This window comes from Prunus dulcis, chromosome 5 (genome assembly GCF_902201215.1).
Source record: "Prunus dulcis chromosome 5, ALMONDv2, whole genome shotgun sequence".
Classification (NCBI taxonomy): domain Eukaryota; kingdom Viridiplantae; phylum Streptophyta; class Magnoliopsida; order Rosales; family Rosaceae; genus Prunus; species Prunus dulcis.
The window spans coordinates 12,764,422-12,779,264 of record NC_047654.1 but is presented as its reverse complement, the minus strand read 5'-3'; the positions used below and the strand labels follow the sequence as shown (position 1 = coordinate 12,779,264).

Genomic DNA, 14,843 nt, shown 5'->3' with positions numbered 1-14,843 from the left:
TTAATTTAGGGGATTTGATCTTGTTGCTTGTAATTAGAGTTTTCCTGGTTGTGGTGTGTTGGCCATCAGCTCTTAGACTGGCCAATGGTTCTTAACCTGGCCAGTGGATATTAGCCTTCCCTAGCTTATACATATATACCTGTGTAATCTTGTAAACAAAAACATAATGAAAAAACATATTCTCCCCATCATTTTCCACAGTAATATATACATGTATATAGCCACGCACCGTCCCGTCCAAAACCAAGTAGAGTTTGGATTGGATTGGATTGTATAGTAAAAAAATGGGACCGAATGAAAGCAGGGAAGGCTCTGGAAACAGTAAGGAAAATGGTCGCATCAAAAAACGAAATGAGAAAAATGGTGGTGACTTGCGTAAGGACAAGTTTGGCTGGTCCACTGCTGCTGCAATTGCAACTGGCGCTGTGGCAGGAGCGGCTCTGCTGGCCTATAGTATATTTAGTCTGGCTTCAGGTTTAGGTTCAGGTTCAAATTCAGAGCAGGAGGAGGAGATGATGATTGCTCCGGGCACTGGCGGACTTGAACAAATCTCTAGGGCTGAATTTGAGAGTAACCCTGGACAGTATTTCAGAGAGCTCCGCCGCAAATAGATAGCCAGTCCCGGTGGGATGGGAGCATTGTCCTTCTATTATGCATATTGGCTTGCTAGCCTTTGGTTTTGGCTTTGGCTTTAGCTTCTTTTTTTTTTTTTTTTTCTCTTGTATGTTCTGTTGCTTGCTCTGTGTTTGTGGTTTTATGAAATTTTTATTATATTTTGGTGTTTTAGTAGCTTATAATCTTTTGTTTTGTTGGATTGAGTTCTGGATTTAGTAGCTTATAAAAACAATAGTTCGGTTTGGATCATCGAATCAACCCAAAAATACTCTGCTTTGAGTATGATTTTCGAGTATGATTTTGGATTAGGCTTTTTATCACAAAACGTCCCTGACGTTTGCAAAATTATCAGATTGCATCCTTAAAGTTTTTTTGTATCACTCATGGTCCCTAACGTTAATATAGGTGCTCTTAAATAATCCCTCTGTTAAACAAAATGTTAAATTCATGGATATAATCGTCAAATCAATCTAAAATTATAAAATATATATATTTTTTTATTTCCTTTCCTTCTCTCTTTCTTTTTTCTTCTTCTGCTACCTGCACCGTTGGACAGGAACAACTTGAAGAAGCTTTAACAAGCCAAACAGGACCAACAATCCATTATCAGGAGGTTCTTCAAGCATCCTACAAGGCTGGGCCTTTCGGGCTTCTTTCTCCTCCTTCGCTCTTTGAATCAAAACCTTCATGGGTGTAGGGTAAGGCTTCCTCTCTGACATTTTTCTTTGAGGTCTTGGTACATCCGCATGCAAAGGATAATCTGCATAATGGTTCTCTCCAATTCAAAACACGCCTTTTGATCAAGTCGACAATGAATCTTGTAAAACTGCAAGTTTTCCATATTATTCTTCTCTGCATATTGTGTGGAGATTCTACACAATTACACAATTTGAAATAGAAATCAGAAATAGAAATCAGTAGCTTTTTGTTTCTTCAAACCAAACACAGCGACTGAGATTAGCATTCATAGGGAAACGAGAGATCGAACCAGGGCCCACCAGGATCACAATGTTTCGGGCAAAAGCTTTGGCCAAAAATTTTGTTCATTCAGTGAAAACATCGGTCAAAATTTCAGCAGCATCTCATCTGTATTTATAACATTTTCTCAAATTTATACACTCAAAGCAAATGTTAGAAAAATGCACTCAAAGCAAGAAATTGAAACAGCATCGAAAGGACACAAGATACAATGCGCTTACCTCTTCTAAATGACCAAATGCTGATATTTAACACCTCAAGCATCAACTTCCAAAGAAGACGAACTGAAAAGGAAGAAGAAGAGCCGAAGAAAGGGAGGGCTGGGTAACTGGATACACAAGAAGAACTGGAGAAAATGAAAATGAAGAGCAAGAACCAATCAAATGAAGAAAACGAAACTGGACAAGAGTCTGAGGAAGAGGAAGAAGAGAGGGGAGGGGAGGGGAGGGGAGGACTGGAAATGGGAAGCGACTGCGAATTGCGGTGAAATTATTTTATTTTAGTTTTATACGTAAAAAGGAGAGAAACGGAGAGAGAGAAGAGAGAAGGAATCTGGCGGAGAGAAAGAAGAAGAAGAAAAGAAAGAGAGAGAAGAAGAAGAAAGAAAGAGATAAGGGAAGGAAATTAAAAATATATACATATTTTTTATAATTTTGGATTGATTTGACGATTATATCCCTTGATTTAACAGATTTTTTGACAGATGGACTATTTAAGAGCACCTATATTAACGTTAGGGACCATGAGTGATACAAAAAAACTTTAAGGATGCAATCTGATAGTTTCGCAAACGTCAGGGACGTTTTGTAATAAAAAGCCTTTTGGATTATGATTCAGATCAAGCATGGTATGGATTAAATTTGAATTCGAATTAGATTCCACACAAGACGCCTTGATTTCTGTAGAGCTTTGTGCCATGAAGTTTACCAATAACAAAGGACTGCACAATTATTAGGGTGTCAACTTTGCACAATTCCTTTCGTCCCGGTGTTTTCATACACTCCATGTCCAAAGAAGTAATTAAATTACTTCCAATTAAGAATGAAGAACATAAGATTAAACAAAGTGAAAGCAAATTAAATATATACAAGTTGTGCATAAAGTAGGAAATTAAGGTTCATGCATGCTAGAAAACCAAAGAGGAATATGAGATCTGATCTTTAAAAACTTCTTTCTTTGATCAAGAGAGAGAGAGAGGATGCGACATATTCCAACGTTACGAAGATAAATATTCAACCATTCAGAATTTATGACTGTGTCTACAATGCCTTAGATTTTGCAAATAAGTGATCTGCTACTTAATCCATATAGTATATTTTTCGAACAATTAATTTGAATATGTTGAGTGTGAAATTATCTCAATATTTTTGGTCCATGTAATTTGACTCATTTCCCACATTGAACCCTGTCATTTCAGGTTTGGCAATTTTAGTCATGTAGTTTAGTTGGCTTGCAATCAAGTCCAAGATGTAATCTCTGTCAAATTAATTGATGAAATTCATCAATGTGACAATATGTATAACTACCACACACGAGGAGACTTGTGTCTCTCCTGAATATTTGCAATCAATCCAAAACGTGATCATTTCGTCTGTTCTTCCTAAACAATGTTACATTTGTAGGACTTGATTGGTATCTAAGGAAATTATTGAACTGCATTGTCAAAATTAGGAGACCAAAGTGGAGATAATGCAATATGAAGAAAACATATCGCCTCGTGTGGGCCACTCTGATTGAATGATTGAAACCCTTCCCTTTCCATAAGAGGGATAATTATGAGTATGCAATATTCATAATGAACAAGCCATAATAACAGATTATTAGCAATCTAGCAGCCGATTTAAATTACAAAAAAAGAAACTGTCCAGAATCACAAGAGAATCCCATTGACAAAAACACACAACTCACACAGATAAAAAGTTCGTATCATATGGTGATGCACTTGTTAGCATATGCAGAACATTATCATACATATAGATTCAATCAAACATGTAATATATATATCAATGAAAATGCAGAGAGCTTTAGAGAAGAATTGTCAGTTTTCTGTGTGTGAGAGAGAGAGAGAGCTTGGAGAAGAATGCTAGCTGTATTAGCTCAGCACAAAACCATGCATATATTATGACACTGACAAAACCGTTAGAGAGAAAGAAATATTCCCTATTACATCACTCAATCTAGCCATTCAATCATTACCCTATGAGACAATGACAAGTGGCAAATGCTATTACATTCTCTGCTGTACACTTGGACTGTGATCCAAAGCAGCCTTCCTAACTAGAATAGAACCTTCCTATTCTTATTTCATTTCAGCAGCCACACTTATACACCAACACTCCCTTCTAGGTGTTGTGCTGAAATAACACCTAGAGCCTTCCTCAAATACTCAAATCTGTCTCTTGCTAAAGGCTTGGTGAAAATGTCAGCAAACTGCACTTCTGTTTTGCAATATAGCAAATCAATCTCACCATTTTGTAGAGCATCTCTTATGAAGTGAAACCTGCGGTTGATGTGTCTGGTTTTGTGATGATGAACATGATTCTTAGATATAGCAATAGCTGAAGTGTTGTCACACAACAACTGAGTTGGTTCTACCTGTTCCTCTCCAAAATCAGATAACACAAACCTCAGCCACATAGCATGTGCAGTAGCTTCTGCTGCACTCATGTACTCAGCCTCTGCTGTTGACAGAGCAACACTACTTTGCTTGATTGAAGCCCAAGAAAATGCACCTGACCCCAAGTTGAAAGCATAGCCTGATGTGCTCCTCATGTCATCTTCACTTCCACTCCAATCACTATCACAATAGCCTATTAACACTGCTCCTTTTCCCTTATCATAGGCAATTCCATAGTTTATGGTGCCTTGAACATATCTCAGCCCTCTCTTTGCTGTTCCCATGTGCTTCTTGGTTGGATTATGCATGAATCTAGCCAAGAGGCTTGCTGCAAACATGATATCTGGTCTGGTTGCAGTCAGATAGAGCAAGCTCCCCACCATTTGCCTATACAAAGTCTCATCTGCTAGTTCACTTCCATCCACTTTTGACAACTTTTCATTCACTGCCAGTGGTGTTGCAACAGACTTGCAATCCTTAAGTCCAAATTTGTCAAGTAAGGTCTTTGCATACTTCTTCTGGTGTAGAAAGATGCAAGAGTCAGTTTGTAGGACCCCAAGACCAAGGAAATGATGAAGCAGTCCTAGGTCAGTCATCTCATATTGTCTCATCATATCATCCTTGAATGCAGCCATCATTTCTTTTGAACTTCCTGTGTAGATAATATCATCTACATATAGAGACACAATGAGAATACCACTTGTAGACATCTTAGTGTACAAAGTAGCTTCACTTGGACTTCTATAAAAACCAGTCTTGATGAAATAAGAATTTATCTCATCATACCAAGCTCTTGGAGCTTGTTTCAAACCATATAAAGCCTTTTTCAGCTTATACACTTTATCTTCACTTCCTTGCATCACAAAACCAGATGGTTGATCTACATAAACTTCTTCATTTAGCACTCCATTAAGAAATGCAGACTTTACATCCAGTTGAAACAAATTCCAGTTTCTCTGTGCAGCCACAGCCACCAAAGTTCTCACAGTATCAAGGCGAGCCACTGGTGCAAAGGTCTCATTGAAGGCAATTCCAGGCTTTTGAGAATATCCCTTTGCCACCAGCCGAGCCTTATTCTTCTGCACAGATCCATCTAGGTTCAATTTAGTCTTATAGATCCATTTGACTCCAATGATTGGTTTATCAAATGGTCTATTCACAAGCTCCCATGTATTGTTCTTCTCAATCATGGTGATTTCAGCTTCCATTGCTTTCTTCCAAGAGTCATCCTTTGCTGCCTCTTCAAAACTTTCTGGTTCTATAATGCACATGTTGCACTTTTCATAAATTTCTGCAATGCTCTTGTACTTGAGAGGAGTATGATCAACATCCTGTGATACTGCTTCCCTTTCTTGGTCACTGGTTTCAGTGTTTAAGCTAGGCATCTCATTCACTTCCAATTGTTCTTCAAATTCATAAGAACTCCCTTCTGCTCCTTGTTCTTCTTCTCTGATTTCAGTGAGCTGAATGTTCACACTAGTCTCCTTCTTTGTATTCCAATCCCAACACTCATTCTCACTAAATATCACATCTCTTGAAATGATAACCTTTTCAGTTTCAATATTGTACAGCCTGTATCCCTTTTCACAGCTGCCATACCCCAAGAAAATACACCTTTTGCTTGCCAAATCTAGCTTCTGTCTTTGCTGTTTTGGTACATGAGCATAACACAATGAACCAAACACCTTCAGATGCTTAATTCCTGGTTTCCTCCCACCATAAGCCTCAAATGGTGTCCTTTTGCTCAAGGCTTTAGTTGGACATCTATTCAAAATGTACACAGATGTGTTGACTGCCTTTGCCCAGAAATCAAATGGAATTTTCTTTTCCAACATCAAACATTTGGCCATTTCTACTATAGTTCTATTCTTCCTCTCTGCCACACCATTTTGCTGTGGTGTGTATGAGGTTGTGAGCTGCCTTTCAATGCCTGCATTATCACAGAACCTCTCAAACTCCACTGAAGTGTACTCTCCTCCTCTGTCACTTCTCAATTGTTTTAGTTTGTAGCCACTTTGCAATTCCACAGTGGCTTTGAACTTCTTAAACACACAAAGACCTTCTGACTTATGCCTTAAGAAATAGACCCAACACATCCTTGTGCAATCATCTATGAAAGTGAGAAAGAACCTATTTCCAGCTTTGGTAACTGTCTGCATAGGACCACAGATGTCACTGTGAATAAGTTCTAGTGGGGTTGATGCTCTAGAGATAGCTTCTCTTGGAAATGCTTCTCTACTCTGCTTGCCTAGAACACACCCCTCACATACCTGTCTATCTTCTTTAATTTCTGGCAGCCCTACTACCATATCTTGTTCTTTCAATAGTTTTAGACTACTCATATTGAGATGTCCAAACCTTCTATGCCAGAGATCAGTGGAATGGTCTACACTTGCTCTATAAGCAAAGTGCATTTCAGCTTGCAACTTCAAAGGAAAGCTTCTGTTTCCTTTCATCTGAACCTTTGCCACCAGATTTGTATGAGAGCTGTCATTGTAGATTTCCACCTTGTGATCACCAAATACCAAATAATAGCCATGTTCTATCATATGTCCTACACTGAGTAAGTTCTCTTTCAGTCCAGGTACAAGCATTATTTCTTTGATATGTCTCTTGCCTGCTTTGGTTTCAACCACAATAGTGCCTTTTCCAGTTACCTCTACAAGCTGTCCAGTTCCCATTTCAACCTTGGCAGTCACCTTTCTGTCAATATCCACCAACAAATCCTCTTTTCCTGTCATGTGATTACTACACCCACTGTCCAAATACCAGATCTCTTCATCCCTTGTTACACCAGCACCACTTACATTGCTAGCATAGAACATTGTTGGTGCAGCTTCCACTTGAGTAGCATAGTTGACCTGCTGTGGTGTTTTCTTGCTGTAGCAATCTTTTGCAATGTGGCCAAGCTTATCACAGTTATAACACTTTGGCTTGCCCTTGAATCGACATTCACCAAAATGTAGCTTACCACAGTGCTTGCAGGGAGTTTTAGTGCCTTCACTTGCCTTGTTATCCCACTTCTTGCCTTTGAATTTCCAATTCTTATTCTGCTTGCTGTTCTGTTCTCCAGTTTTAGTCTGTTTGGCATCTACACTAAGGCTAGCAAATGCCTTCTCTGTTCTGTTTTCAGAATGCCTATCTAAACGCAACTCAAAGCTCTTTAGTGAGGCTACAACCTCCTGCACCTCAATCTCATTCAGATCTCTAGAATGTTCAATAACTGAACAGATAGAGTCATAGGTAGATGGCAGACTAATAAGCAGTTTTTGAACAATTCTCTCCCTAGGCAATTCCTCCCCATAACTTCTCATTTGATTAATTAAATCAAATAGTTTAATAACATAGACAGTTAAGGATTCATCATCCTTCATTCTTGTATATTCAAATTCTCTTCTAAGGCCTTGCAATTTAACACTCCTTACCTGCTTATCTCCATGGAATTCTTACTGCAGAATACTCCAGGCACCTTTGATGTCTCTTCATGAGAGATTCATGGGAATATCTCTTCTGAAACTGCTCCTTGAATCAATCCAAGAGCCTTGGCATCCTTCATGAGTACCTCAGCAAACCATGCCTTTCCCACTTGATTCTTCTGTCTCCTTTTTCTGATCATCAGATTCATCTAACTTCTTCAGATCCATACCATCAAGTTCTTTGATCACAAAATCCCACAGTCCATGAGATTTGAAGATGGTCTTCATCCTAATGCTCCAGAAATCGTAGTTCTCACCATTGAAAATTGGTGCTCTCAATTCACCACCACTTGATCCAGCCATGTTAGACTCAGATCTGCAGAACTCAAGCTCAACTGCAACTTCAATAGCTTAGCACAGAAAAAACGCCCAATATTACAAGATCAAACCTGGCTCTGAGGCCATGTTAGCATATGCAGAACATTATCATACATATAGATTCAATCAAACATGTAATATATATATCAATGAAAATGCAGAGAGCTTTAGAGAAGAATGGTCAGTTTTCTGTGTGAGAGAGAGAGAGAGAGAGAGAGAGAGAGAGAGAGAGAGAGAGAGCTTGGAGAAGAATGCTAGCTGTATTAGCTCAGCACAAAACCATGCATATATTATGACACTGACAAAACCGTTAGAGAGAAAGAAATATTCCCTATTACATCACTCAATCTAGCCATTCAATCATTACCCTATGAGACAATGACAAGTGGCAAATGCTATTACATTCTCTGCTGTACACTTGGACTGTGATCCAAAGCAGCCTTCCTAATTAGAATAGAACCTTCCTATTCTTATTTCATTTCAGCAGCCACACTTATACACCAACAGCACTATCAGAGTCGAGAATTTAAAGGCTTACTTTGCTATATTTTACTCAACTTATAGACTAGCTGGAGAAAAAGGCCAGACATGGATACAGATGTGGAAATGGGAATGGTTTCAAAGGAGGAAGTGCCTATGGCATGTTCAGAAATGCAATGGTTTCACAGGAGGAACTGACCTATAGCCTGTTGGAAAATTCCATGAAAGGCCACTGGAAAAGGCTGTGGAGGTCTATAGATCATCACAGAGTTCCAAAGTTCAAGAGGTGGAGATAATCAAAGCGGGGGACACTGCTCTACATATCGCTGTTTCGGATGGCAAAACAAAAGTTGGCCGAGGTATTGAATATATATTTTTTTTTAACGCAACACACCTCTCCATTTAGATGCTGCAAGGATGTGGAAAATGTTATTAGAAATTGTGATTTTTCCCTTTTTATAAAATTCTTATTAAAACTTTTATATATAAATAATAATAAAATAAATATTAGACAATAAAGTAAAATAAAGAGTCAAGTAAACAAATAAATAAAACAAGTTAAGATTAAGAAAGCAAGCCTGGTATAGTGAAAGCACGTCAAAGACGCTGTCCTAAAGCCTTTGTAGCCTCCCTACGTGCAGGTAATGACGGTCTACAAGACTCCAAGATACGACCCCAATACGCAGGCTTAAGATCCGCTATGAGCACGTTCACAGTCGGATAGAAAACTCCAAGCCACAGAACCGTTGCCCAAAAATAATATAGAAAGTATGGAATATGTGAAAGTATGAGAATAGAGAAATCTGATTGTAGTGTGTTTGAAATGTGAAGGAGGAGTGGCCTTTTATAGGCATCCAAAACTCGTAACCTCCAAACACATTTAACCATAAAAGTTGGTGGCAATGAATAGAAAATAAAAACTGAAAATTAAACAATTTGTAACTCCTATAATAAATAAAAGAAACCAACCAAAAATTAAAACAGAAAATAAAACGTTTTAAAATTTAAAATCCTTTCAAATAATAACAATCCCCCACAAAGGGTTTTAAAATTTTAAAATTGTAAAATATAAAGAAAATATACATATGGGCAACATAATACTATGCAATAGGTGTAGGTGCCTTCCGGGCTTGAACCTTCACTTAGTGATGATAGTTTCCATTTGAGGAACCTGAGTGTACACAGTATTGAACTCGGTACCTTTGACCAAACTTCAACATATCCCACACATAGTATTGGTTGAGGCTTGGAAGCGGGGTAGCGCTATTTATGGCCATGCGCTAATCTTGATTCTCATGAGAGTTGCTAGAGAATAGCCCAATTCTCACAGTCGCGGCCTCACGACGTCTCTCACTTAGGTGAGTTCTCCAAGAGTACATGTGACCTGCACCCTGCGGGAGATTGCCCGCCTCGAAACTCATTCAGGGATAACTCCCTTCCTAACGTCACATTATATAGCACTGATGTCATAGGGATGAGCATGAGGACATCTCTGGGATGCCTCCACATGATATAAACAATGCTCAATGAGTCACGCAATATGGATTGTTTCTACCCATTGAACTTCCTTCATGGGATCGCCAATCACAGAAGTTGGGTTACCTCCCTAGGTGACTCCCTTATGGGCTTAAGCCCATCCCCCTCGACATTTCTAGGACTCTGCTCCTAGAAAGACCTTTAGTCAATTGGTCAGCAATGTTGTTCTCCGACTTCACATACTCCAAAGACACAATGTTCTTACTTAATAGACTCTTCATAGATTTATATCTCACATGTATGTGTCTGTTCATTTTCCTATTTGTGTGAGATTGTTTCACCAAGTCTATTGTAGCCTTGCAGTCACAATGAATAGATAAAGCAGGCAATGGTTTCTCCACCATAGGCATATCCATTAATAAACTCTTAATCCATTCAGCCTCAGTGCAAGTAGTATCCAAAGCTATGAGTTCAGACTCCATAGTACTTCTAGAAATAATTGTTTGCTTCTTCGAATCCCATGAAATTGCAGCTCCACCTAATAAGAAAATGTAACCACTAGTAGACTTCACTTCTTCATTGTCAGTTATCCAATTTGCATCACTATATCCCTCTATTACATTTGGAAATCCTTTATAGCATAGTGAATAATCTATTGTTCCTCTTAGGTACTTGAAAACTCTTTCCAAAGCATTCCAATGTTCCTTGCTTGGATTATGTGTATACCTACTTAACCTTCCAACAGCATAAGCAATGTCTGGTCTAGTCTTATTTGCAATATACAACAAAGAACCTATCATCTGGGAGTACTTCAGCTGAGAAAATGGTTCACCTTGATTTTTCTTTAAATGAACATTGGGATCATAAGGTGTTGGTGTGGGCTTACACTCAAAGTAATTGAACTTCTTCAACATCTTCTCAATAGTACTAGATTGACTTAGAGAGATTCCTTGTGTCGTCTTCTCAATTTTCATTCCTAAGATTACATGTGCTTCTCCCATATCTTTCATGTCAAAATTCCTAGATAAGTATGACTTCACATCATTCACAATCTCTAAATTCGTCCCAAAGATCAAAATGTCATCAACATATAGGCACAAGATTACGTGTTCTCCATTATTCTCTTTATAGTAAACGCATTTATCATGACCATTAAACTTAAAATCATAATCTAGAATCACCTTGTCAAATTTCTCATGCCATTGCTTAGGAGCTTGCTTTAAGCCATATAAAGATTTAACCAACTTGCACACCTTGTGTTCTTGGCCCTTAACTATGAATCCTTCGGGTTGCTCCATATAGATCTCTTCATCTAAGTCTCCATTTAGAAACGTTGTCTTCACATCCATTTGATGAATCACTAAATTATGCACAGATGCTAAAGCTATCAAGGTCCTTATGGTGGTAATCCTAGAAACAGGTGAGTAAGTATCAAAATAATCTATCCCTTTCTTTTGTGTAAAACCCTTAGCTACCAATCTCGCTTTGTACTTATCAATACTTCCATCAGGTTTCAACTTTTTCCTAAACACCCACTTGCACCCTATCGCTTTATTTCCAGCAGGCAAATTCGTTAACATCCATGTGTTATTTTGAATTATAGATTGAAACTCATCATTTATAGCCTCTTTCCAGAATGGTGCATCCACAGACATAACGGCTTCCTTATAAGTTGTGGGATCTCCTTCTACTAGAAAGGTATAGAAATCATCTCCAAAGTTCTTCTCAACTCTCGCTCTTTTGCTTCTTCTAAGTTCTTGAGATTCTAAATTTTCAATCGTAGTTGAGCTAGAAGGCTTTTCACTTATTTGTACTTCCTTAGAAATTCTTGTCTTGTACGGAAAAATATCTTCAAAGAATGTAGCATCTCTTGCTTCCATAATTGTGTTGTTTGCAACCTCCTTTACTTCAGAGTTAATCACCAGGAATCTATTGGCACTACTATTTTTCGCATAACCGAGGAAAACTGCGTCTATAGTCTTAGGACCTATTTTCTTTCTCTTTGGATCGGGTATGAGTACCTTAGGTAAACACCCCCACACTTTTAGGATTCTAAGGTTAGGTGATCTTCTTTTCCATAACTCATAAGGAGTTTTCTCATTATCCTTCAATGTTATCCTATTAAGTATGAAACAAGCAGTTAACATTGCTTCCCCCCACAAATTTTCAGGTAGTCCACTACTAAGAAGCATAGAATTTACCATATCCATCAGGGTTCTATTTTTCCTTTCAGCCACTCCATTAGATTGGGGTGAATATGGTGGAGTAACTTCATGTATAATTCCATGTTCTTCACAAAACACTCCAAGCTCATTTGAGGTATACTCTCCCCCTCTGTCAGATCTAAGTCTTTTAATCTTTTTCTCCAATTGGTTTTCTACCTCATTTTTATAAATCTTGAGTTTATTAAACACCTCATCTTTTGTCTTAATAAGATAAATATGACAATACCTAGAGAAGTCATCAATAAAAGTCACAAAGTACTTGTTTCCACCTCTAGTAGGAGACCTATTTGAATCACACACATCACTATGTATGAGCTCTAAGATTTGGGTGTTTCTCTCTACAGGTTTGAAAGAATTCCTAGTTTGTTTGGCTTGAACACACACTTCACATTTATGCTTAAGGTCTATGTTAGACTTAGGGATTAGCTCAAGATCCATTAACGTTTTGATTTTGCTCAAACTTACATGTCCTAACCTTCCATGCCATACATTACAAGATTCAACGTTAAAAACTTGAGGAGAAATTTTATTATCTTCAAAAACTACATTTATTTTGAACAATCCATCACAAACATATCCTTTTCCAATAAAGACATCGTTTCTAGTAATAACAATCCTATTCGACTCCATTACAATTTTGTATCCTTGTTTTACTAAGGACGATCCACTGATAAGGTTTCTTCTCACTGCAAGAACATGTCGCACATCCTTGAGAGTTAGAGTCTTCCCAGATGTCATCTTCAATTCCACTTCTCCTATTCCACGTACTTGTGCGACGGTGTCATTTCCTAGGGTTACACTTCCTCCACTTGAGTTCTGGTAATTTTTGAAAAACCGTTTGTCAAAACACACATGTACGTTTGCCCCAGAATCTAACCACCAATCACTATTACTTAAATATGCGACATTAACTAGAGGCTTAAAACTATCCCTTAGATTGGGTTCATCTTGATCATCTTGATCCACCAACACATTCACTTGGGCTTTAGGACCACTTTGTCCTTTGTTCCACTTAGGCTTGGGCTTGTAGGGCTCGGTCTTCTTGTAATGACAGTCTTTGGCCCAATGATTTGTTCTTCCACAAACGAAGCATGGTTGATCCTTATTGCCATTGGAATTGTTATGGGGTCTATTATGCTGACGATTTTGGTTTCGGTTGAATTGATTATGATTGGGTTGGCTATTTCTGTTTGTTCTCTTGAAAAATTTCCTTCCAGATTGGAAACGATTCCTATTGTTTGAAGTTTCCACTAGGTTCACATTTGTCTTTTCTTCCTTAGGCTTGTTACTTGATTTATGTTTCTCTTCAATCCTAAGGGAGTTTAAAACTTGGGTTAAGGTTAAAACTCCTTGTTTGTGCCTAAGCGTTTTTGCAAAGTTTAACCAACTTGGGGGTAATTTATCTATGAGACAAGAGACTTTAAACTCTTCACTAAACTTAGTACCCTTAAGTTCTATTTTCCTTAAAAAATCTTGGTACTCATGAATTTGTTCACTTACAGTTTTATTCTCAACCATCATATAGTTATTAAAGTTTGAGATTGTAAAACGATCTATTCCCGCATCTTCTATCCCATATTCAGCTTCTAATTCATCCCACAAAGTTTTTGCATTTTTAGTATCTTGATAAACATCATACAGATCATTAGAGAGAGCACTAAGGATTCTATTATGGCAATGATATTCTAATTCTTCTTTGGTCATCTTCTCCTTAGTTTTAGAAGTGGTTTCAGTAGTTTTATCAGGTGTGGTTTTATCTTCTAGGGCAGAAACTAACCCTAAAACAGTTAACCAATATTTAAGTTGTCTTTGCCACCTCTTAAAATTTGTCCCATTAAATTTTCCTGGTTTAACATTATTGGTTTCTACACTATCCATTTCAATTCCAATAAACAGTAATGAAGCAACAAAATCTGAAATTTAAATATAATAGAAATTAAGATTGAATATTAATCAAACAGTTGGTGGACAAACAATAACTTAAAGAAACAAACGTGCCAAATTTATGACAAAATATCTAACTTTAATTTTGTCTTAAAACAACGGTTACAAAATCTGATGCACTTAATTAATTTTTAAATTTGTTTGGGTTGGTAACCAAAGCGTGTTTTGTTTTAAAACAACGGTTACAAAATCTGATGCACTTAATTAATTTTTAAATTTGTTTGGGGTTGGTAACCAAAGCGTGTGAGCAATCAAAACACAAGCAAAACTGAAACGAGTAACTAAAACTTTCCAACAGTGGTACTTAAGGTTTTGAATAATAACTTTAATAAGTTTTTTTTTTAAAAAAAGTTGCAGAGCAATTAGGTTTGAGGTTTAATATTGGTAAAAAGGTTTTCTAACTTTGGACTTTAAAGCTATAGTTTTGAAAATTGTATAGACAAGCAATAATAGGAAAACACAGCTAATGAAGACAGAGAGTGTTTACGATTTGGAGAAACTTATAGCAATAACAAATACGGTAAGAATAATTTTAACTTACAAAGGCTTTAGATTGTTATTAGAAATTGTGGTTTTTCCCTTTTTATAAAATTCTTATTCAAAACTTTTATATATAAATAATAACAAAATAAATATTAAACAGTAAAGTAAAATAAAGAGCCAAGTAAACAAATAAATAAAACAAGTTAAGATTAAGAAAGCAAGCCTGGTATA

General features: G+C 37.3%; 1 protein-coding gene across 1 annotated transcript; it reads left to right on the top strand.

The window, feature by feature from the left end:
- The first annotated feature begins 265 nt into the window (after window positions 1-265).
- LOC117628623 lies at window positions 266-807 on the top strand. Its single transcript, XM_034361115.1, has one exon. The coding sequence runs from the start codon at window positions 285-287 to the stop codon at window positions 609-611; it is 327 nt and encodes a 108-aa protein (XP_034217006.1). The 5' UTR covers window positions 266-284; the 3' UTR covers window positions 612-807.
- Window positions 808-14,843: the final 14,036 nt, after the last annotated feature.

Excerpts from the sequence above, each read along its gene's own strand:
- LOC117628623 (XM_034361115.1), top strand. The coding sequence starts at position 285 with ATGGGACCGAATGAAAGCAGGGAAGGCTCTGGAAACAGTAAGGAAAAT.